Consider the following 20228-nt stretch of genomic DNA (forward strand, 5'->3'; position numbering starts at 1 on the left):
GGAGTCGGGATGGAACGGAGCAGGACTGGCTTACAGGTTTCTTCATGTCCTGCTCCCCCACCAGGGTCTCCAGTGGAGTGGCCTCACCTGGCCCTCGCCACTCAGAATCTCACCCACCTGGTTGGCAAAGCCTTGGAAGTGAGCTCCGAGGAACAGGGCCAGTGGGCGTCATATTGAACAAAGAGCATATAGAGCCAGGGAGTTCAGTGTCCGTAGGTCCCGACTTTGGCGGGGTTGCCTTTCCTACTCTTGGGGTTGGGAGGGGGCCACCCCTTTCCTCTCCAAGGCCTTCACATTCTGACGCGCACCTCCAGCTCTCAAAGCCCTCTGCAGACACCATTGCTTTCCGGCGACGCCTCAGGTCCTGGGCAGGGATCTGAAGAAACCAGAAGACCTCTCAGGCCTTCGTCTCCGCACCCTGGCCCTACACTCGCACCCCTCACCCCACCTGGCTGTTTCTGTCCAGGTCTCCCCCTACCTGTGTCCTTAGAGCAGGTGTGGGCGGGAAGCTGCCAGCCCCTTTCCCAGTGCTGTAGAAAGGGACCCATTGCAGGGAAGCCTGTAGGTAGCAAGTTCCAGCTCCACCCAGGGTGAGAAACGCTGCCCCTCCCAGGCCCAGAGCTGTCTGGGAGGGGCAGGAGTTGCCGGGCCCAAGATGCAACTCCCAGAGCTCTGCGCACAGATAGGTGACTGCCACCCCATCAGCCCTTCCTCTGGGGCCCCCAGTAACCACCCACCAGAGGCTCTAAAGGAAAAGCAGGAGGCCAAGCCGGCTTCTGCTCCCTGAGGGGCCTTGTCACTTACTGGCGGCTGGGCCCCCCTGTGCTGCAGGTGCTACGAGCCTAGCGCCATGCACTCGGTCCTCAGCTGTCTCTCGGAAGGTCCCGTCTGCCCCAGCTTCCCCACTACCACCCCCTGGAGCCTGCTCACCTCATTGCGGGAGCCTAGGCTGAGAGCAGACACCCAACCTGTCTAACCTGTCTGACGTCATCGTCTCCACCCACCTGGGCCCCAGGTCTCCAGTGCCCTGCTCTTCCTGTTCTCAGCTTCCGTCCTCTCAGCTTCCTTACAGCACCCCTACCTGCCAGAGCGGAGCGTCCCCAGGCCTGGCCTGGCCTGACATAGGCCCTCAGTCCCTCTGGCTGGCCGGAAGTTCCTTTACCCCCAATGAGAGGAGGGGTGGATCCAGGTCTCAAGAGCTGAAGGTTGAAGGCACTGAGCCAACGCAGAGACAGTCACCTGTGTCCCGAAGACACTTGTACCCTCTTATGTGGAGCCGAGATGGGGAACGGGACCGAGGAAGATTATAACTTTGTCTTCAAGGGTGAGTTGGGGTTCGGAAAGAAAGAGGAGGCCAGAGAAACCCAGAAAGAGACCAACAGAGCCAGAGGCATAGCCTCCTATTTTGTTTTTAATCTCTAACCAGGAATCCACCCTCTTCCCCCCGCCCCCCACCCCCTGGGCTCATCTTTTGGATAAGAAAGAAAGCTGCAGGGAGCTGGGAAGGTCTGGTGTCTGGGGTGGCCCGAATGCTCTACTGTTGTAAATAATGTGTTCCTCTGTCCCTAATAGTGCCCGTGAGGCTCCTCTGCCCCGTTCCTAATGCCACATCCCTAGGAATACTCAGCCACTGCAGCAGAAGGGGTGGAGGTCAGACTTCAGAGAGGACTTCCCTCAGGCAGACTTAAGGGGAGGAAAGTCATTTTTCTGGGCAGATATACAGAAAAGGAGACAAAGGAGGGTCCCGCTCTGTCTGTCATGGGGCGAGGTGAAGATATAGGGAAGATGTGGTGAATTGGGAGCAGGGGCTGACAGAACCCCGAGGGCTCCTGGGGCCGTGGCCTCCTCGGTCTGTCCCTTGGGACGTAATGCCAGGCACTGGGTTCAGCGTGGCTGTCCCTGAAAGTGTGCACGTGTCTTTCCTGCTCTTTATCTCAGCCTGCGTCCCGTCCCCCCCTCCCCCGTTGTTCGCCACCCCCACCTCCTCACCTCCTTCAGGGCAGGGGGGCTGGCGGGGCTCTGGTTCCCTGTCCAGCCACCCCACCCCACTGCCTCTCCCAGCCTCAGCCCCGCCCTCACTTGGGACTCAGGCAACTTGAGGTTGGGGAACCTGTACTCCCAGCATCTTTCCCAGGAAGAGAGACAGGGTAAAGGTTAGCAATAGTCTAGGGCGATCACACTGTTTCCCCGAAAGTAAGACCTAGCGGGACAATCAGCTCTGATGTGTCTTTTGGAGCAAACGTTAATATAAGACTCAGTCTTATTTTACTATAAGACTGGGTCTTGTAATAATGTAATATAACTAATAAATATAATGTATTAATGTAATATAATGTAGAATAATATAATAAATATAGCATAATACCAGGTTTTGTATGAATGTTTGCTCCAAAAAACTCAGTAGAGGTGATTGTCCAGCTAGGTCTTATTTTCGGGGAAACACGATAGTAACTACTGTTTATTGAACCCTTACCATGTGGTAGCCACTGGCTCATTAGTCACCACAACAGCCCCCAAAGTTCTCTTTCATTTTGAAAGCGTAATGGTCAGGAGGCAGACTGCCTTCCGATTTCAGCCCTGCCACTTAATACCTACTGCAGGTTGGGGTCTCCAGAAGTTTGGGATGCAAGATGCTTATTACGGATCAACTCCAGTGAAAAGAAGGGGGAGGGAACAGGATTGGGCAGAGAGGGAAGTGAAAATGCAAGACAGGGTCACCAAGCCTTGGCCAATGGGCCGGGAGCCCCGTAATACCTTTGCCTTGCTGGGGCCCTGGATGCAGGCTGCCCAGGGGGCGTGACCTCAGGTGAGGCAGCTGTCTGCACGATGCAGGAGGAGGCAGGTGCTGGAGGAGCGGGCAGCTGGAGGCTGCCTGCTGACTGCACTCCCTGGGCTGGGGCAAGTCCTTCCTGGAGGACACATCTGGGCAGCACTCCTGTGTTTTTACCGCACTAGCTATGTTATCTTGCTCAAGTCATTTAACCCCCCCAAGCGCCTCCTTCCTTTGTCTGTAAAAATGCAGTGGTGGAACTAATGGTACTTGCCTGTGGCACTGTTGTGAGGATGAAGTGACTTCATATGTGGAAAGCCTCTGAGATAAATGTTAACAACTAGATCTCCATTTCACAGATGCAGATGAGAGACAGGTTATGTAGCTTACAAAAGGTCACACGGCATCACAAGCCCTAGTCTGTCTGACACCAAAGGCCTGAGCCTCTGGGGCCTGAGGATAAGGCTAAGTGTTCACCCACTGGCCAGATGAGTGGGGATGAGCTTCCCGGCAGGGGAGAGGCAGGAACACACACACACACACACACACACACACACACACACACACACACACACAGCCATACTGTTCCCAGCTCTTTCCTGCCTTACACAAATAAGTAATGCCTTAAGTTGGAGGTGGGTGCCTTTCTAGGTTTTATAAACAAGGAAACAAACCCAGAAAAGGTGAGCCACTTGCTCAAGGTCACGTAGCTAGTCAGAGGCCGAGTGGGAACCAGTCCCTGGGCACCAGCCTGCCTTCCCAGAACCACCCCGGGTGACTCCTTCTAGTCCTGCAGCTCAGCCTAGTGCCGGGCAGTGTGTGGGTCATGCTTACATCAGCACCCACTCAACCCCAGCGGCTCCCTGCCCCTGAAAACCTGAGGGTAACCGCACTGACCCACCAACCACAATCATAGCAGTAACAGTTTTGCACGCTCACCACATCCTGGCAATGTCTCATTTACTTCTTGCAACACCCCACAAGACGGGTACTAGTGTTATTCCCATTTTTCGGATGAAAAAGGTCAGAGAGGTTAAATAACTTGCTGAGGGACACACACAGGTGGTGTAACACCCAGCCCCAGGGTCTTCACCTTGCAAGACTGACCCTGCTAGGGGACAACGGGATCATAGCTTCTTACACATTCACCTCCGGACGTGCCATGTGCCAAACTTGCTCCTCACCCACATTCCTAGTCACACCTCTGCTCCTGTGCAAACACACACCCCAGCCTCTCACTTGTGCTCCCAGCTCATGTACAGAGAAACAAGCACAACAACGTGTCCCCTAGCCGGGAATGTGCACCCTCCCCCAGGCCTGCCATCCCTGTGCAGTCACAGACCTGCTAACCTCCCCACGCAACACCCACGAGCAGCCCCCAGACATCACTCAACCCGGAACCCCAGGCTGACTGCAGCCTTGTCTCAATGGACGACCTGGGAACTTGAAAGCACCAGACCCTTAGCCGCGTCCAGCTCCCAGCCCTTCTGCCTCGATGGACTCAGCAAGCCCAGCAGTCAGGAGCCCCGGCTCCCTCCTCAGTCTTCTGAACTCAGCTCCCCTTTGCTGGTGGGCAGACCCCGGGGCTCAGGCAGGCTTGGGCCGGCCGTCTGCCCAGCTCAGCCCTTCTCTCTCCATTCTTCAGTGGTGCTGATCGGAGAGTCTGGCGTGGGCAAGACCAACCTGCTGTCCCGCTTCACGCGCAATGAGTTCAGCCACGACAGCCGCACCACCATCGGGGTGGAGTTCTCCACGCGCACTGTCATGTTGGGTACTGCTGCCATCAAGGCTCAGATCTGGGACACGGCTGGCCTGGAGCGGTACCGAGCCATCACCTCGGCGTGAGCCCCGGGCTGGGGGTGCTGGGGAGGTCAGGGGACACCTCCGGAGGACAGGTGGGGCACAGGAAGCAGGGCACACAGCCATGTGCTCCCTGCAGGGACCGCAGGTCGCCACAGCCCTGGCTGAGGACACACCAGTACTGTGAGCCACACAGAGTCTGAGGCCAGATCTAGTGATTCTGACCACTGGGACCCAAAACAAGAGTCGTTGCCACCACAGCCTCTGCTGTGTGCCCAGAAAGGCGCAGGCACCTCACATTGGGCATTTTATACCATCCTCTGGGTACCGTGGCCGTGAGGGGCTGCCATTACGAGGCCCAAGCCCGTGAATCCAGGTGGAGCTGGGATGGGGCAGGTCCGGGGACTGAGAGCGCCCTCACAAAGCACTGCAACCCTCACGGTCTAACCACCAAGGTGAAGGGCTGGACCCTCCACTGCATTTTACAAAGACTCAGAGGACACACCGGAAGTGTGTCCTGACAGACACTACAAGGAGAGTATCTCCCAGCCACTGTCAGGCCACATGTGAGAAGGGGGGTCTGTGTGTGTGTGGTGGGGCAGCGCCTGCCAGGGGCTCTTAAGGGGTCGCTCACCTGACCTCTATGAGCCTCAGTGGACTGAGTCTTCAGTAAAACGGGAGCAGTTAGATGTCACCATCAGAAGAAGCTCCCGCTGGCTCAAGGACCCGGGCTAGGTGCTTGTGAGGACATGTCCAGTCAGGGCTACTGCTCGAGGGCAGTGTTTAGCTGGCCCTAGAAGGACGGCCACAGGAGTAGACGGGCCTGTGGGTCAGGCAGCCACGTGAGGCAGACCTTGGAGGTGGAGCATCCAGGAGCCCAGGTCCGTGCTGGTGGATGGCAGGGGCTACAATCAGAGCCAAGGACCTAAGGAGGCAGAGGGGCCATGAGGAAGGAGGGAGCCAGTGGTTGTAGGGCAGGGAGGGGAGTCTTCAGAGGCTCCAAGACCCGTGTTCTGAAGGCTCCCAGTGTCAGACATGGGGTGGGCGTGGGGCCTCCGGCTGCCCTGTCCCGTGTTGGGTCCCTGGACCTCAGTTTTCTGTTTCCCAGTCTCTGGTACTCATCTGTGGCTTTGCTTTGAGGGCTGTGCTCGGGCTGGGCCCAACCACCTGCCCTGGCGTCTGTCTACCCCTGTACCCCACACAGGTATTACCGTGGTGCTGTGGGGGCCCTCCTAGTCTTTGACCTAACCAAGCATCAGACCTACACTGTGCTAGAGCGCTGGCTGAAGGAGCTCTATGACCACGCAGAGGCCACCATCGTCGTCATGCTGGTGGGCAACAAGAGTGACCTCAGCCAGGCTCGGGAGGTGCCCACCGACGAGGCCCGCATGTTTGCTGGTGAGGGCCTGCCGGGCCCCAGGCTGACCCCTCCCCCACCCGCCCAGCCCCCGGGCCGGCCTGCCCTTCCTCCATGTCCTGTTCCACAGGGCTTCCCAGCCCTTCCCCTGGTGACCCTGTGTCCCTCGCGCTGTCTCACCGCTTGCCTGGAGATTGGTGTGATGGGCACTTCTTTATTTTAAGACAGTGCTCAGAGCTGAAACGTAGCATCAGCCGTCTCCCATCACATTTCCCCCTGGAGTCCTCTGAGGTTTAGAGGCAGCAAGATACAGTGGTTAAGGGCACAGGCCGGGAGGCCCATGGCCCTGCCTGACGACGCTTGGCCAGTTACTAGACATAGGACACTGAGCAAGGTCTTTGTCATCCCCTGTGTTTCTGGGCTGCGGTTTCCTCCTCTAGAAAATGGGATAGTGTACAAACCTACCTCACAGGTGGTTTTATGAATTAAAGGAGCGTCACACGCCAAGGCTTAGCACACAGTGAACAGCAAGTGTCATTCCCTTTGCTTTTGACCCCACAATTACTGGTGTGTTTCCTTTCCTGACAGAAAACAATGGACTGTTGTTCCTGGAGACCTCAGCCCTGGACTCCACGAATGTGGAGCTGGCCTTCGAGACCGTCCTCAAAGGTCAGAGCCCCTGCCTCCATTGGGCACCCCATCGCACCCCTGAGGCCTCCATGGGCAGTGGAGGAATGCAGATGCCCAGCCTCGCCGCCCCCACTGCCTCCTCAGCCCCTCTGTGGACCCCCAGCCTCCTCAGAGCCTCCCTAGCACCCCCGGCCCCCCAGCCTGGAGCTTAGGGAAGGAACCAGAAGGCCATACTTCCTGGGGAGCCATCTTAGGCCCTCCCCACCCAGACAAGGGACGCCAACTCCACTGCCTTTGGGCAAAGCCTCCTCCAGGTGTGGCCAACCTGTACTCAGAACGTGGCATGTGGTGTGTGTACAGGACAGGGAGCACGGGCTCCACACCTTCTGACCTGACCCTTGCCCTCTGCGCCCTCAGAGATTTTTGCAAAGGTGTCCAAGCAGAGGCAGAACAGCATGCGGCCCAACGCCATCACCCTGGGCAGTGCCCAGGCTGGGCAGGAGCTTGGCCTTGGCGAGAAGAGATCCTGTTGCATCAACCTCTGACCTTCACCCCGGCCCCCAACCCCACTCCAGCTGCAGGACCTTCGCTGCCCTGTGGTTCCAGATGCCAGCCTGGCCAGTTCCCTGTTCACAGCCCTGCAGAGTTCTAAGCTCTTCACACCCCCATCTCTCTATTATCTGCCCTCCAACATGCAGACTAGGGCCCTCAAATAAACTGTTTTGTACCAACGCCTGGCTATGCTGCCTCCCTCAACTCTGGCCCCTCCCTCCCGCCTCACCCTCCTTCCATCTTCCCCACCATCCCCACTGCCCCCCGGCCAGCTGCCTCTGGAGTCCTGTGGTCTGGGGACAGTGCCAAGGGGGTGGGAGGTGCTCACCCTTCCCTCTGCCAACCCTCAGGGCAGGTGGGGGAGGGAGGACAGCATGGCACAGAGGGGGTATCTGGAAGGCGAGACAAAGGAAACCATCGGCGGGCACCATCTGGTGCCCAGGGCCCTGGTGCCAAGAACTGAGGTCACACCAATGCCAGGGGTGAGGGGAGGAGGCAGGGGAGACGTAAGAGAGAAGGGGGTGTCAGAGCCAGCCCAGTTTGTGTGTTGGGGCAAGAAGGGGGTTAAGCCTGGGCGGTGGGCGATCCAAGTCCTCCATCCAGTTTTCTGCCAGACCCAGAGAAGAGGGGGTGTGATGTGTAGAGAGGACTGAATCTGGTGGGAGTGAGTGGGGAGGGTCTGTCTGTCTCGGGCCCCTTCTCCAGTAAGCCCAGGAGCTGGCTGTCCAGGCAGGGTGTCGGGCACCCTGCCTTGCCTTCCCGTTTTGCAGGGTCTCGTGGAAGGGGGTCTGACTGCATCCCCAAGAAATAGAAGGGGTAAGTGGGGACTTGTGGAGAACAGACAAGAGGAGCCATCCATGGCCTCCGGGGTGAGCAGAGGCACCCAGGATCAGCCTGCAGAGAACCCCCAGCTACAATGCCCACATGCAGAGAGAAAAGCCAGAGCCTTAAGTAATAATACTTTTAATAAAATTAAGTTCTTAATAGCACATTTAATACATTAACCCTCCCCTTCTTGGTTTCTCTGCATTTTGTGCAACATCACTTTGACTCGGTTATTCATGGGTCCGTTGTTTCCCGCCTTTATTTTGCTTTTGAACTATTTTTCCTTGGTGGATTTGTATGTGTCCTCACTAGATGCCTCAGAATAAGTCTGACCACAATCCTACTCTACTTTCTACAGTGGAGAGACCATCCCCCCTGCCCCAGGGCTGTCTCCACCCACCCACCCTACCCCACCCGCACCCTCGAGTGGTGAAGGGGAGGCCCTCCCCACCCCAGACGCTACCTTCCCAAACTAGCGGGGTTTCTAGGACAAAAAGAGCAGGGGATAACCTGTCCGAGATGGGGCGAGAAGAGTACATTGGGGAGAGGGAGATGTTTGGGGTGTAGGGCCAGTCGGGGCTTGACAGTCATTGGTGTATTGGGGTAGGCTCTTCCTGCTGAAAGGAGAGCGGCCCCCTGCCCCCCTTGGATAGCCTCGAAGGCGGGGCCTGACATGATTGCAAGCTGGGGTTGGTAGAAGGCAAGTGCTTACAAAATTAGTTGATTTCTCACATGCAAAAGCCAAGCTCCCCAATTTTTGATGGCTCGGTGGATGTCCCCTCCCTGAACACTGACAGATGGAGGTGGAGGTCACCCAAAGTCTGTGCTGCCCCCACCCCTGCCTCTGCACCCCTGGCGGCCCCTTTTCCCAGGCCTTCAAGGACAGCGTCTCCACCTACCCCCTGTGGAAGTCCTTCTTGGAATCTTAACTCCTATGGGACAGTACAGCTTTTAAAGGGGAACAATTGAGATTCTTACTCCCACTGCTGCCAAAAGCCGAGTGGAATACTGGTGGGAACAGGGATGGGGGACGGACTCCCCCAGTGCCCTCCAAACTCTGAGGTGAGAAGTGTGTGCTTCCCGCCCGTGGCATGACCTGCCAGGCTCTTGAATTCATCCGTAGTGAAGTGGATTGAGGTCACACTTCAAGAAGGACTTCGTGTTAGGCCCGGGAGGTGGCTCAGGAGCATTGGAGCTGGCCAGTCTCCATCCTCCCAGAGAGCCCCAAGACTGGACATGTCACTTTGGAGTAAGGGCTGCCCAGCAGAAACAGGATAGCCAGGATGGCCCGCCCCCAGCTACTGGGGTGCGGGTGACGTGCTCTCCCCCTCGGCTGCCCCCATCTGGTTGAGATGAGCAACGTCCATCCTTTCAAAGACCCTGGGAACTGAGCCCCTCATGTTTGTCCCACAAGTTAAAAACCCAAGGATTCTCAGAACCAACCCCAGCAGACCGGAAGCTCCCACCCTGATATCTGAAGATGGGGTGACTCAGGGTGGGTCAGACACTTCCCTCCTCTATTTTCCTTTCCTTACTTTTATACATTCTACTGGACCCAGGGGCCCGCAATGCTACTAAACTTTAAGCTATCTGAATATCATCTACTAAGTAACTAGTAATTCTTTCTCTTTTTCTCTAGGATTATATGAAATAAATTTGAATTATTATTATTATTATTAATAATTATTATTTTGTAGTATTCTTTTCTTTTAAACCCCTCGGTTTCTTTCTTTTTCTTCTCTCTCATTTTTGGTTAAAAACAAAAACAAAAACAATTTCTCTGAAATCTCACACCTCTGAGGGTCCCGTAGACCTGCTAGGCCTGTTCTGGACTTGCCCTCCTCACTTGCCCCTGGGACAGGGCAGGGGAAGGGGGGGCACCCCAGGATCCTGTCCTCAGTCCTCCAGCTTCTTCCTTTCTTGTTAATCCCTTTCTTTGTTTGGCTCTGCCGGCTCCCCCGAGGGGGAGGGGGAGAGGGGAGGGGAGCCTGCGGAGTGAAATCCAATCCACTTACAGGGCCCCAGAGGGACCCGGCTCCCCTCGCCGGTCTCCACCATCCATCCCAGGATGCTCCCCCCGGAAAAGCAAATGACATTCCTCCCCAAAAAAAAGTGGGGGGAAAAAGGAACGTAAACCCGAACATATATTAAAAACACTTTTTTTTTTTAAGATTTAACTCTGAATACAAATGTATTTTTTTCTCTCCCTACATATATTCTAAACCTTCTAAAGTTTTTTTATTTTTTTTTAAGGATCACTTTATCATAAAATAAAATATCCTTTTCATATAATAAATTACCTAATAAAAAGTCTTTTTTTTTTCATATTAGCCCAGGTTCTTTGCTACATTTATACGGTAATAAACGCCTTTATTAAAATAGAATATTAAATTATAAAGAACTGCTTTTTTTTTTTTTTTGCTAGTTTTGTTTTCTCTCCTTTGTGTTGGTCACCTATCTGGCTCCCTCTCACGCTCTCTTTCTCTCCTCTATTTTGTCTCTCACTATGTATGTTTTTTGTTGTTTCTAGGTTTGGCTCAATGAGTAAGGGTGGGATTAAGTTTTCCGAGCCCCCTAGTGTAACAGTCTTCTGCCTTTGTGGATAAGGAGTGGAGAGGGGGAGGGGGATCGACAGACATCCCATCCCCGCCCCCCCTCCCGCACGACCGAGGGTGCCCATTTGGTTTGGTTTCTATTGTACAGACATCTCAGGATGGCTCACATTGGCGGGAAGGAGGGAAGTTGTCACAGGCCAGTTCTCCTGGCTGTGACCTCCTTCCTCTCCCCTCCCTGGCTGGTGGTCTGGAGGGGAAGGCTGAGGAGAGGTAAGTGAATTCACAACAGGATGAAGGAGAGGAAATCCCCTCTGTACCCCCATCCCTGCACCCCCTCTCCATCCAGGAAGAATGGGACTCCAGAGCTTAAGTGCTCACGGATCACCTACAATAGTCCCACCCACTATATACAAGAATCTCCTGGGACCCCCAGGGACTCTCATCCCCCATCCTCTCCTGGCCCGGCCAGCGGAACCAGGAGGGTGGGAGGCTGGTGGCAGACCCAACTGAGCAGTAGGGAAGCAGCAAAGGGGATGTGAGGCCTATAACCCAAGGTTCTCCGAATGGGCCCTGCACTGACCCCTCTGCAGACCTGGCTTCTGTCCTCAGTCACAGTGGGTAGGGCAGAGACTCCATGATTTGCTCACTGATAAAGGTCAGGTCCAGGAAGTGGGGTGCTGCAGGGGAGGAGAGCCCTGCCCTCCAGCAGCTTCTCTCCTGCCTCAGGCCCTTCCTGCTCCTTGAAACAGCAGACCCACTACCCTGCTCTGCCCCTCCCACCGCCAGGGAATCCAGCCCAAGAACTGCTCCCTAAATGTAATGCCCAAAGATGATGAAGGTGGAGGGTTGGCCCTTTATGTACCCCAGTACTAGCCCCTCCTCAAATTTTCACTGAGCATGGGGATACATTCCATCAAGAATTCGAGGTGTTTCTTTGGAGGAGTTGGGGAGAGGGCGTCCAGATGACAGAAAATTAGGAGGACCACCAAAATGTCCCTCCCCTACTTCTCCCCAGGGGGATGGTATCCCCAAAGCTGGGCTGGAAGAGGCAGGAGGTAGGGAGGGAAGGAAAAAAGACAAAGAGCAAGACAGGGTGGGAGTGACAGCCGCCAAGGGGAAGCAAAGAGAAGAGCTCCGGAAAGAGCAAAAGAGAAAGGAAGAACCCAAACGGAGGAAAGATGGGGAGAGTGGAGGGAAAAGCTGAAGGGGCAGAGGGAGGCCCCTCCAGATTCCTCTAGCCCAGCTTTGTGGGGACAGACAAGTCTGAGCCCTTTATTGATTGGCATGCTTCCCCCACCCCCCACAATCTCTGTAGGCTTCTGAAAGGGCCCCAACCCCCTCCCCCTGTTGGAAACCCAGGAAGAATTCCCAAACAGGATATGGCAGCGGAGGGTCGAGGGTCACATTAGGAGGTCTGAGGTCAGGACCAGAGGGCTTGGGGATTAGAGCACCTCTAGATACACATGGTAATTCTCCCTCTCCCTCCCCTCCACAGAGGGAGGGGTAGTGTGACACACACGGGGAGGTGGACAGAGGGAGTCAGGATGCCTTAGCTGCCACCTCTGGCAAAACAAAAGTTTTTTAGCTGCTTCCAGATTGAAGGGTGTGTTGAGGTATCAGAGTTGTAACTCTAGTAAATTTTCGGTCTGGCCTCCTCCCAACCTTTCCAGGACAGACAGGGTGACCAGAGGCTCTGAAAGTGGCCCACCCTCCAGCCACCATCGCCTCCCTTTCCCCCTCCCCAGCGGCGAGTATCTCTAAGCACCTTGCCCTTCGAATTACTGATTTCCAAAAGGCCCTAGTGGAAAACAGCTCAGGGGGCGGGCCCCTGGGGAGTGGCCCCAGGAGGCACGGGGTGGGGGGGGGCTTAGGAGAATATTCGGATGGCTTGTGTGGCTGTGATGTGGCAGACCGGACACTCCGGGTCCGTCCTCTCGCAGATGCGGACTGCACACTCCATGCAGAACAGGTTGTGTCCGCAGGGCACGAGGGCGGCAGTCACCTCACTCTCGAAGCACACCATGCAATCCCGCCCGCCGCCGGGGCTCCGCAGGCCGCCCCCACCGAGTTTGGAGAAGCCCTGCAGCGGCTCTCCGGGCGGGCGTCTCGGGAGTCCCGCCAGCTCGGAGGAGGTAGCGGGAGAGCGATGCGCTCCGGGAGGCCCGGCGCGCGCCTTGGCGGAAGCGGAAGAGGAGGAGGAGGCGGAGGAGAAGAGCACCGAGGTGGGCGTGGCGTTCTCCTGGCCCGCCCAGAGCGGGGGGCTGGTCTCGGCCACCCCGTAGTACACGTCCTGCTTGCCCACGCCGTAGCCAGGAAACAGGTACCCTCCGTAGCCAAAGTCCCCGCCCTGCTCGCCCAGGCGCGGGGCCTCAAAACCAGAGTCCACTGCGCACTCGCCGATGCAGCCCAGGCTGTTCTGGCGGAAGGTGGAGAGCGGCTTGCAGCCGGGCGGGTGCACCCGCCAGGCCTCGGAGTAGCGGCTGTCCAGCGCGGCGTCGGGGCTCCCCGCCAGAAAGTCGTTCTCATTGTTGTACTCGAGGATCTTGCCGGTGCGCACGGCGATGTGTGTCTCGATCTCCTCGCGCGCGCGCTCCACGTTGCCCGGGGCGCCCGTGATCTCGAACACCGGGTCGCGGTCGCGGCTTGGCGTGATAATGTACGTGTTGGTCTGCTGCTGGATTCGCTTAATGGTTGCCCCCTTGGGGCCCACCACCAGCCCCACCACGCGGTAGGGCACCCGCACGCGGATGGTCACCTGGCCCGGCAGGGCAGGCGCCACGCCAAAGGCGGCGCCCGACTTGTTGCGCGACGCGCGTATCATAGAGAAGTGCTCAGCTGCTGAGATGATCTCCCGTCGGGCTGTGGCGACGTCCTCCCGCCGCCCGGTCACCATGAACACTGGCTCCTCGCCCCGCACCGGAGTCTTGATGTAGGTGTTGGTCTTGGCCCTCAGGGCCTTAATCTTGCAGCCTGGGGTAGGTAGGGAAGGGGGTTGAGAAAGGAGCTCACGGTGCAGGAAGGTTTGTGCTCCCACCCCCACCCCCCAACCTCTCCATCTACCCTTTGAACCCCCCCCATTTGAACAATCCACGCATCGTACCTCAGATGTACCCAACGCCTATCAACTAGATTTCCAGATGTGCCAGCTTTCCCTCGAATTCCGTTGAGGACCCTCCAAATTCATTCACTCCTTGAAACCCAGAAATAATCACCGAACCTCCCAGACAAGCTGCTAACCTCAAATCTATGCACTACCGTGTTTCCCCGAAAATAGACCTAGCGGGACAATCAGCTCTAATGCGTCTTTTGGAGCAAAAATTAATCTAAGACCCGGTCTTATGTAATATAATATAACACCGGGTCTTATATTAATTTTTGCTCCAAAAGACGCATTAGAGCTGATTGTCCAGCTAAGTTTTATTTTCGGAGAAACAGGGTAATTCCTTTCCAACCACGTGCAGTTCCCTATATTTCTTTACTGATTCCTGGTTACTTACAAGCTTCCAAACCATTTAATCCCCCCATCTGTCACTGACCCTGATCTTTCCACAGAACCCCAGTGCACTCAGTAACCCCGCAATCTATACTCCTCACTTGACCTCCATTCATTAAAAGTGTCCTCCAAGTTAATCAGGGACTACTGACCCCCACCTGCTCTAGGACACTGACAACCCCCCCACCCCTTCCACCCACTAGTGTTTCTCAAATTCAGCAACTTTGCAGCAAGTAGTGGCGTATGGGAGGCTGGGAAGGGCCTGAGAATCAGTTTCAAGAGGGAAAAGAGTATGAAGCTAATGACTCGTGAGGGAGAGCACCAGGCCCCAGGGATACTTCTGCCACCCTGTCTCCTGGGAGCAGGAGAGCTGAGAGGGGCTGGCGGCTGATACGGGGAGGTAGAAGGTATTCTGGACCCACACTCCTGCTTTGAAGTGGGAGTGGGTTAAAGCTGGGAGACCGGGGAGAGAGGCAGGAAGAGAAAGAAAAAAGCCGAGACAAAGAGACAAAGAGGGAGAAGGGGAGAGAGAAGAGTGAGGGAGGCTGGGCGGGCCACACCATCTCCCAAGGTTGTAGACCTCGATGGCTGACTGGACAAGCCTCTCTCCTCTCCCACGTCCCCTTTCCCTGCCCCGAGCTTCGCACAGAGCCTCTCAGGCTTTCTCGCAGCACACGTGCCACGTGTGTGAGTTTGCACACACACGGGCCTGAGCGTCATGCACTGTGTACCTTTCTCTAAACAATACTGGTGGGGCACTTGCACACACCCCTCTCACACTCACAGGCGGACTGCTTCTTCAACCTTCCCTCCACCCCGGGACTCCTCCACCCCTCCCCGCCCCAGCACAAACAGCACAGCCCATACCCACCCCACAACTTTCACCCCATTCTCATATGGAGGGTTCGCAACCCTCTGCAGGTACAGACTCACCATCGCCTTGCTCACTCCCCGCCACACTACCCACCTATCCCCCCAAAACCAGGGCCACTAGGCCTCAGTGTTTGATTCTGCCCCAACGCTCCAGCCACAGGCCTGAAGGGAGCTCATTTTCTTTCTCTCCTTCCTCCACTCCAGATGGCTGCTCCAACCCTAGCACACTGGCCGATGTGACAACAGAGTGGGTTGGGGGCAGCTCCTCCTCCCCTTCAGGAGACCTCAGGAAGGAGAATTTGCTCCTCCCTTCTTGTCTTCAAACCTCTTGGCAGTTGAGAAGTCCTACCTGTTGTCGAGCTCACATCCTTGCTGCTTTAATGCCAGTAAGTGATTGTTCTATTTGTGAGGCATGGAGTATAGAGGACCAGTGACGTCCCCTCTCCTACAACTTCTACTCCCATGGTGTCTGATAGCCACCTGGGTCTGGCTTGAAGTTTTGGGAGAGCTGAGAGCCAGGTGCTTTTGGGGGGTGGGGCTGGGGTGAGGAGGACAGGCCAGGGCCTAAGAGGAAGGAGGAGAGCTGGCGGCCTGGAGGTGCAGAGTTGGTGGGGACCTCACCCTGGCTTTCGAAAGACGGAAGAAGCATCTCTTGAAGGGAAGACCCACTGGGCTTCACCTTCCTAGAGGTCAAATAGAGGAGCACTCACTGCAGGAGAAGGGAGTTTACACAACAGGGAGGATTTGAATATACTCAAGGAATGAGGGGGAAGCTTGTCCTCTCTGAGCAGGAGAAACCCCCCTACTTTTATGAGAGGCAGGCCCATCTGATGCGGAGGCAGAAGAGGGAAGAATGACTCCATGAAATTCCGGGGCCTCCCAAGACCACCCCCACACCCAAGAAAAGACATCAGTGTCCCCACCCAACTCCAGGCCTCTGGGTCCCCAGTTTCTGGCAACAAGAGGAAATCCAACTTTTTAAATCAGAAAGCTCAAGAGATGGAGTGCCCTGGGGGGACGAGGGCTGTGCAGGCCAGTGGCATCTATCTGCCCCTCCTCCACTCTGGGTCTCCCTGCAAAATCCCCCCCACCCCCAGCACTCCAGGGGTACGAGGTGGGATGAGGGTTAGGGCCCCCCGGCTCTCCTCCCCTCTTCCCCTGCCAGCAGCCGGCCTCCTCCCTCACTCCCGGCCGGAATGCAGCTCCTCTATTGTTCCCCACTGTGGGACAGCTCCTCCCCTGCTCCTCCCCCACCCCACCTCCCCAGCCCGGCCCCCTAGCAATTTCCAAATCCCGCCCCCCCACTCCCCTTTGGGAAACCGGGAGAGGGAAGGGTCCCCAAGATCCCGTCTGCTCAATCTGGACCCTCACCAACACTCCCACCCCCACCCGCCCAGGGATGCTGGAGCGGAGGAGGGTGTGGTATCAGACAGACTACACTGGATTAATTCTACACCCCCACCAAAGGCACCCAGACAGGCCCTGCACCAAATGTCCAACTGAAGGTTTCTCGCCCCCCAGCATGCTCCCTCGAGCCCTGTCCCACTCTCTCACGACCAGAGACCCCTCTCCAGGCCTCTGGCCCCTGGCCGTGGCCAGCCCAGAACAAAAGCCTGAGGGAGGAGGAGAGGTCCACACCAGGACGTGGCACTTCGCTGGAGGCACCCCTTCCAAAACCCCACAGACCGTCCAACTTTGGTATGTGGGTGACCACAGGATCCCCTCCTCCCAAGAGCCCCCTCCCCATCTCCTCCCAAGGCTGGGACCCTCCCATGAGCCACACCCCCTTCCATTCCTACACTCAGCCCAACAAAGAGACAGATACTCAGTCTGGCTCCCTGGGCCAGGTCTCCCCCCAAAGTCTGTAACTCCAGGCGGCTGGGGGTCCCAGGGGTACCCCCTCCCCAGCCCACTAGCAGATGCCGGAGTAGGGGCTCTGAGTAACTCTTTGCACATTCCTCCAGTTTTTCTGGCTTTGAGTGGACACCCCCTCAGGACAGCCTCCCTGGTTTGGGAGTCCGATCCCCCTCCCTTTTCCCTCTCTCTAAGAGAGGATATTTCTTTGTCTAAGGGCAGGGCCCAGGGGGAGGAAGGATCTGGAGAACAGTCCCGACTGGGGGTAGCAGGGAACTTTGTGGCACTTGGAAATCAGGGTAGGGGGCGGGTCCCCCTTTGTGGGGAAGGGACAGAGCCAGAGGCGGACAAGGAGAGAGGAAATGAACTTTCCGCGCTAGGGATGGGGTGCCCCCATCCAGCCCCTCTCCGCGATGCCGCCTCCCGCTTACCTTGCCTGCCCACGATCTCGGCCACGTGCTCGGACGTGGGCACGGGTACACACTCCGTGGTGTTACTGCTGCCCTTCAGGCGCAGCTCGGCCTCTTTGTAGAGCACGCAGAGCTTGGCGTCGCTGGCCCCTTTGGGGGCGGTGGGGGGCTGGGGCGTCTGCGCCGCGGGGGCCGCCGTCGGGGCGGCCGGGGGCGCCGCGGGCGGCGGCGGCGGGGCCGGCTGCGGGGGGGCGGCCGGCTGCGCAGGGGCGCCGCCCCCCCCACCTCCCCCGTCCTCACCCGCCGTGGGGGCGGGGGGCTCCCCCAAACCCAGGAGGCAGAGTTGATCGAGAGCCAGCTGAAGGGCGCGCTCGTCTTCCAGCAGCCCTCGGTCCTTAGCGCTTCCCCCGAAACACCCTAGTTCTCCAAAGCCCCCATTTCTTTCCATTATTCCAGATACCACTAGACTAGGCATGGCGAAACAAAAGCTGGGGGAGAGAGAGAGAGGGAGAGAGAGAGAGGTGGTGGAAGGGAAAAGAGGAGAGAGGAGGGGAGGGGAGAGAGGAGAGGAGGGGGTGTGTGGGGAGGGGGGAACAAAGAACTGGGGAGGGGGGAAGAAAGCGAGATAGAAAGATAGACCCTCCCCCTAAGCCCCCCTCCCCAAACACCCTGTAACCCGACTCCCCTCGCCCCAGCCCCCGGGGTGGGGGTGGGGGGAAAGAGAAGCAAAACCAAGAAAGCAGATCTCCTCTCCTCTCCGGGGGTGACGGGGGGCGGGGGGCTGCGGGATCTCTGCCCCCACCCCTCCCGCCTCGGACCCGGGAGTCTCTAGACCCCGCCGTCCAGACGCCCCCCGTAGGCTCCCGCACCGAGCCCCAGTCCAGGAGCGTCGCTCAGTGGCCCCCAATAGAGCCCAGCCCCTTCCAGCGCTCAAACTCTTTTGTTTTAAATGAACTGGATGGAGCAGCATGGAACTGACGGGAGGGGGGCGCGCCGGGGGCGCCCGCGGCATGCCGGGAGTTGTAGTTTCCCGCCCTCGGGGGCGCGGGGACGAATTCCTTGACCCGAGGAGGATAGGGAATTGCCTTCGGTCTTTACCCGCGGCTCGGAGGCGAAGCTGGGGGTGGGATGAAAGCCTAGGTCCCTAATTTTTCCCAGGGGCGGGCGCGGGGAGAGGACTTAGTGTACAGAAACGCAACGGTTGAAAAAAGGCTAATGGAGGGCGTCCCCCTCCCAAGACGGGCTCCCTCGCGATCCCGGCCGGTCTCGGGTCCCTCTTTCTTATGGTAATGAGGGGGGACGAGAGGGCGGGGAGCGGTCCCGCCTGGGTCACTGCGGCTTTCTCGCTCCCCTCTCCCCCTCCCCGGCGCGCTCCCTCTCCGCTCCCCCTCCCGCGCTCCCAGAGTCGATCCGGCTCCGGGCCGCGGGGAGAGGCTCTCCGCAGAGCAGACAAAGCCCGCAGCCGTGATGCGGAGAGGACCCGGCTCTGCGCGCAGTGGGGGCCAGGATGGGGTGCCGGGCTGGAGGGTGGGACCCCCAGGCAAAGGACGGGGTCCCCTCATCCCCAAGCGGCAAGCCATCTCCCCTCATCCCCACCCGCCCCCCAGTCTCGGAGATCTGAGAGGCGCCGACTGGGAGGTGAGTTAGTTCACGGCCTTCTGATCAGTGGAGGGGAGCCGGGAGGACTGTAGAGTGATTGAGGTGAGAAGGATGAAGGGGTGGGGGGCGAGGAGAGAAGTGGGGGACAGAGTGGGGCGGCTGGGAAAGTCTTAAGGGCGTCATGTGACTGAACAGTTTGGGGTGAGAGCCATGAGCTTTGGGTGCCACAGGAGGAGGAAGGAGAGACCGGATTGACTGGGGACCCAGACTTCCTTCAGGCCTGGGCCATGCATACAACTTGAGGGCCATCTGTTCGTTAGCCCCCACCATCATTCCACTCCCCCATTGAAAACCCATTAATTCAGCTCCGACTCTGGAAATTTGGTGCAAGTAAAAATAAGTTTTGAAGGCATGAATTGGACACTTGGGCACTTTTGGAGGGAGTTTGGGGAAGTTGAAATGTAGTGCAAGCTTTTCTTCTCCCCTCCCCCCGTATCCTCACCATTTCTTTTGTCACCTTTTTATGCCTGAGTCTTTCCCAAGAGGAGAAAGGATGGGATTGTAGCCTAAGGGCTGGAGGTCAGACTTGAAGAACTTCGCACAAGAGTTTTATAAGAATGGGTGGGTGAGCTGCACTGGTAAGGTGTGCTTTTCTGGAGCGCTTGGAAACAAAAAATCTGAACTAGTTTGTGAGGTAAAGTCCTGCTTGGATGTGGGGGAACAGATGAGATGACCTCAGACCTGGCACGTTTGCGAAGCCCAGTTCCCTAAACTGGTTCTCGGAGAGAGTAAATTTGCACACCAATGGCAGGGTGGGAGCCAAAGGATCTCAGGAGGGGCTGGGGGTGCACGCTGCGGGGCTCTTGCTCCTTCGCTAGGCAGAAGATTTTGGGGGGGGGGAGCCATGACTGATGAAACACGGAAGGCCCCTGAGTTGGGAAGGGTGCCCCCTGGATTAGGGATTTAACGTAAGATTCACGACAAACCTTTTTGTGGGATCGGGTTCTTCCTACCACCTCCAAGCAAGAGTGGGAGAGGAAGAAATGGAGAGACAAGGCCCAGTGGGAGTGGGCTGTTCCCTACTCTTATCCCCTCTCCTTCTGCCCCAGGACCCTGGATTGGGGGAGCTGTGGTACTGGGGCCAGGGGGCTCTCACTAGGGGAACGTTCTTACTTTGTGGACCAGGTGACTGTTTTTTCACATTAATAGAAATAGCAAACAGTGGCATAGGACTTACTGTGTGCCAGGCATTTTTTGTCACCAGCTGGTCTGAGCCTTCCTGTCCCCACCCAAATGAGATTTCCCCCCTAGACACCCACCCCTGAATTTGCCCTGCTTCCACTTTCCTCCCCGCTAAGCTAATTAAAGCAGGAGGTTAATGACCAAAGAAGCCTTGGGGATTTGGCCAGGGTGGAAAACAAAGGACAGAAACAAGTGTGTAAGAGTGGGGAGGGGGCAGCTGCTGGCTAGGAAGGGGTAGACAAAGGCATGGGGTAGGGGAGATGGCGGT

At 57.2% G+C, this 20228-nt stretch overlaps 3 protein-coding genes across 3 annotated transcripts in view; 2 read left to right on the forward strand and 1 right to left on the reverse strand.

Annotated features, from left to right (window-relative positions):
• Positions 1-118: 118 nt before the first annotated feature.
• Positions 119-7289, forward strand: RAB25 (RAB25, member RAS oncogene family). Its single transcript, XM_074319022.2, has 5 exons — positions 119-1324; positions 4416-4611; positions 5775-5968; positions 6516-6596; positions 6975-7289. Exons 1-5 carry the CDS (start codon positions 1282-1284, stop codon positions 7100-7102), a joined length of 642 nt encoding a protein of 213 aa, XP_074175123.1. The 5' UTR covers positions 119-1281; the 3' UTR covers positions 7103-7289.
• A 767-nt stretch (positions 7290-8056) lies between these two features.
• MEX3A (mex-3 RNA binding family member A) lies at positions 8057-18054 on the reverse strand. The gene is made up of 2 exons (XM_019711157.3): positions 17141-18054; positions 8057-13459 (listed from the first exon to the last, which is right to left on the reverse strand). The coding sequence occupies exons 1-2, from the start codon at positions 17592-17594 to the stop codon at positions 12357-12359; spliced, it is 1557 nt and encodes a 518-aa protein (XP_019566716.2). The 5' UTR covers positions 17595-18054; the 3' UTR covers positions 8057-12356.
• Positions 18055-18545: 491 nt separating this feature from the next.
• LMNA (lamin A/C) overlaps positions 18546-20228 on the forward strand; it is a 38778-nt gene continuing 37095 nt past the window's right edge. Inside the window, exon 1 of the mRNA XM_074319139.2 lies at positions 18546-18757. The gene's annotated coding sequence lies outside the window, so the exon portion shown is untranslated. The remainder of the gene's footprint in view (positions 18758-20228) is intronic.

The sequence above is a fragment of the Rhinolophus sinicus genome, chromosome 7, assembly GCF_057876585.1.
Source record: "Rhinolophus sinicus isolate RSI-liver-muscle chromosome 7, RSI-T2T, whole genome shotgun sequence".
Classification (NCBI taxonomy): domain Eukaryota; kingdom Metazoa; phylum Chordata; class Mammalia; order Chiroptera; family Rhinolophidae; genus Rhinolophus; species Rhinolophus sinicus.

What these genes read in the sequence shown, in the direction of transcription:
- RAB25 (XM_074319022.2), top strand. Translation starts at nt 1,282, where the DNA reads ATGGGGAACGGGACCGAGGAAGATTATAACTTTGTCTTCAAGG. An exon ending in TACCGAGCCATCACCTCGGC is followed by an intron (nt 4,612 to 5,774) that starts GTGAGCCCCGGG and finishes TACCCCACACAG; the next exon opens with GTATTACCGTGGTGCTGTGG. An exon ending in CGAGGCCCGCATGTTTGCTG is followed by an intron (nt 5,969 to 6,515) that starts GTGAGGGCCTGC and finishes CTTTCCTGACAG; the next exon opens with AAAACAATGGACTGTTGTTC.
- MEX3A (XM_019711157.3), bottom strand. Translation starts at nt 17,594, where the DNA reads ATGCCTAGTCTAGTGGTATCTGGAATAATGGAAAGAAATGGGGGCTTT. An exon ending in CGAGATCGTGGGCAGGCAAG is followed by an intron (nt 13,460 to 17,140) that starts GTAAGCGGGAGG and finishes TACCTACCCCAG; the next exon opens with GCTGCAAGATTAAGGCCCTG.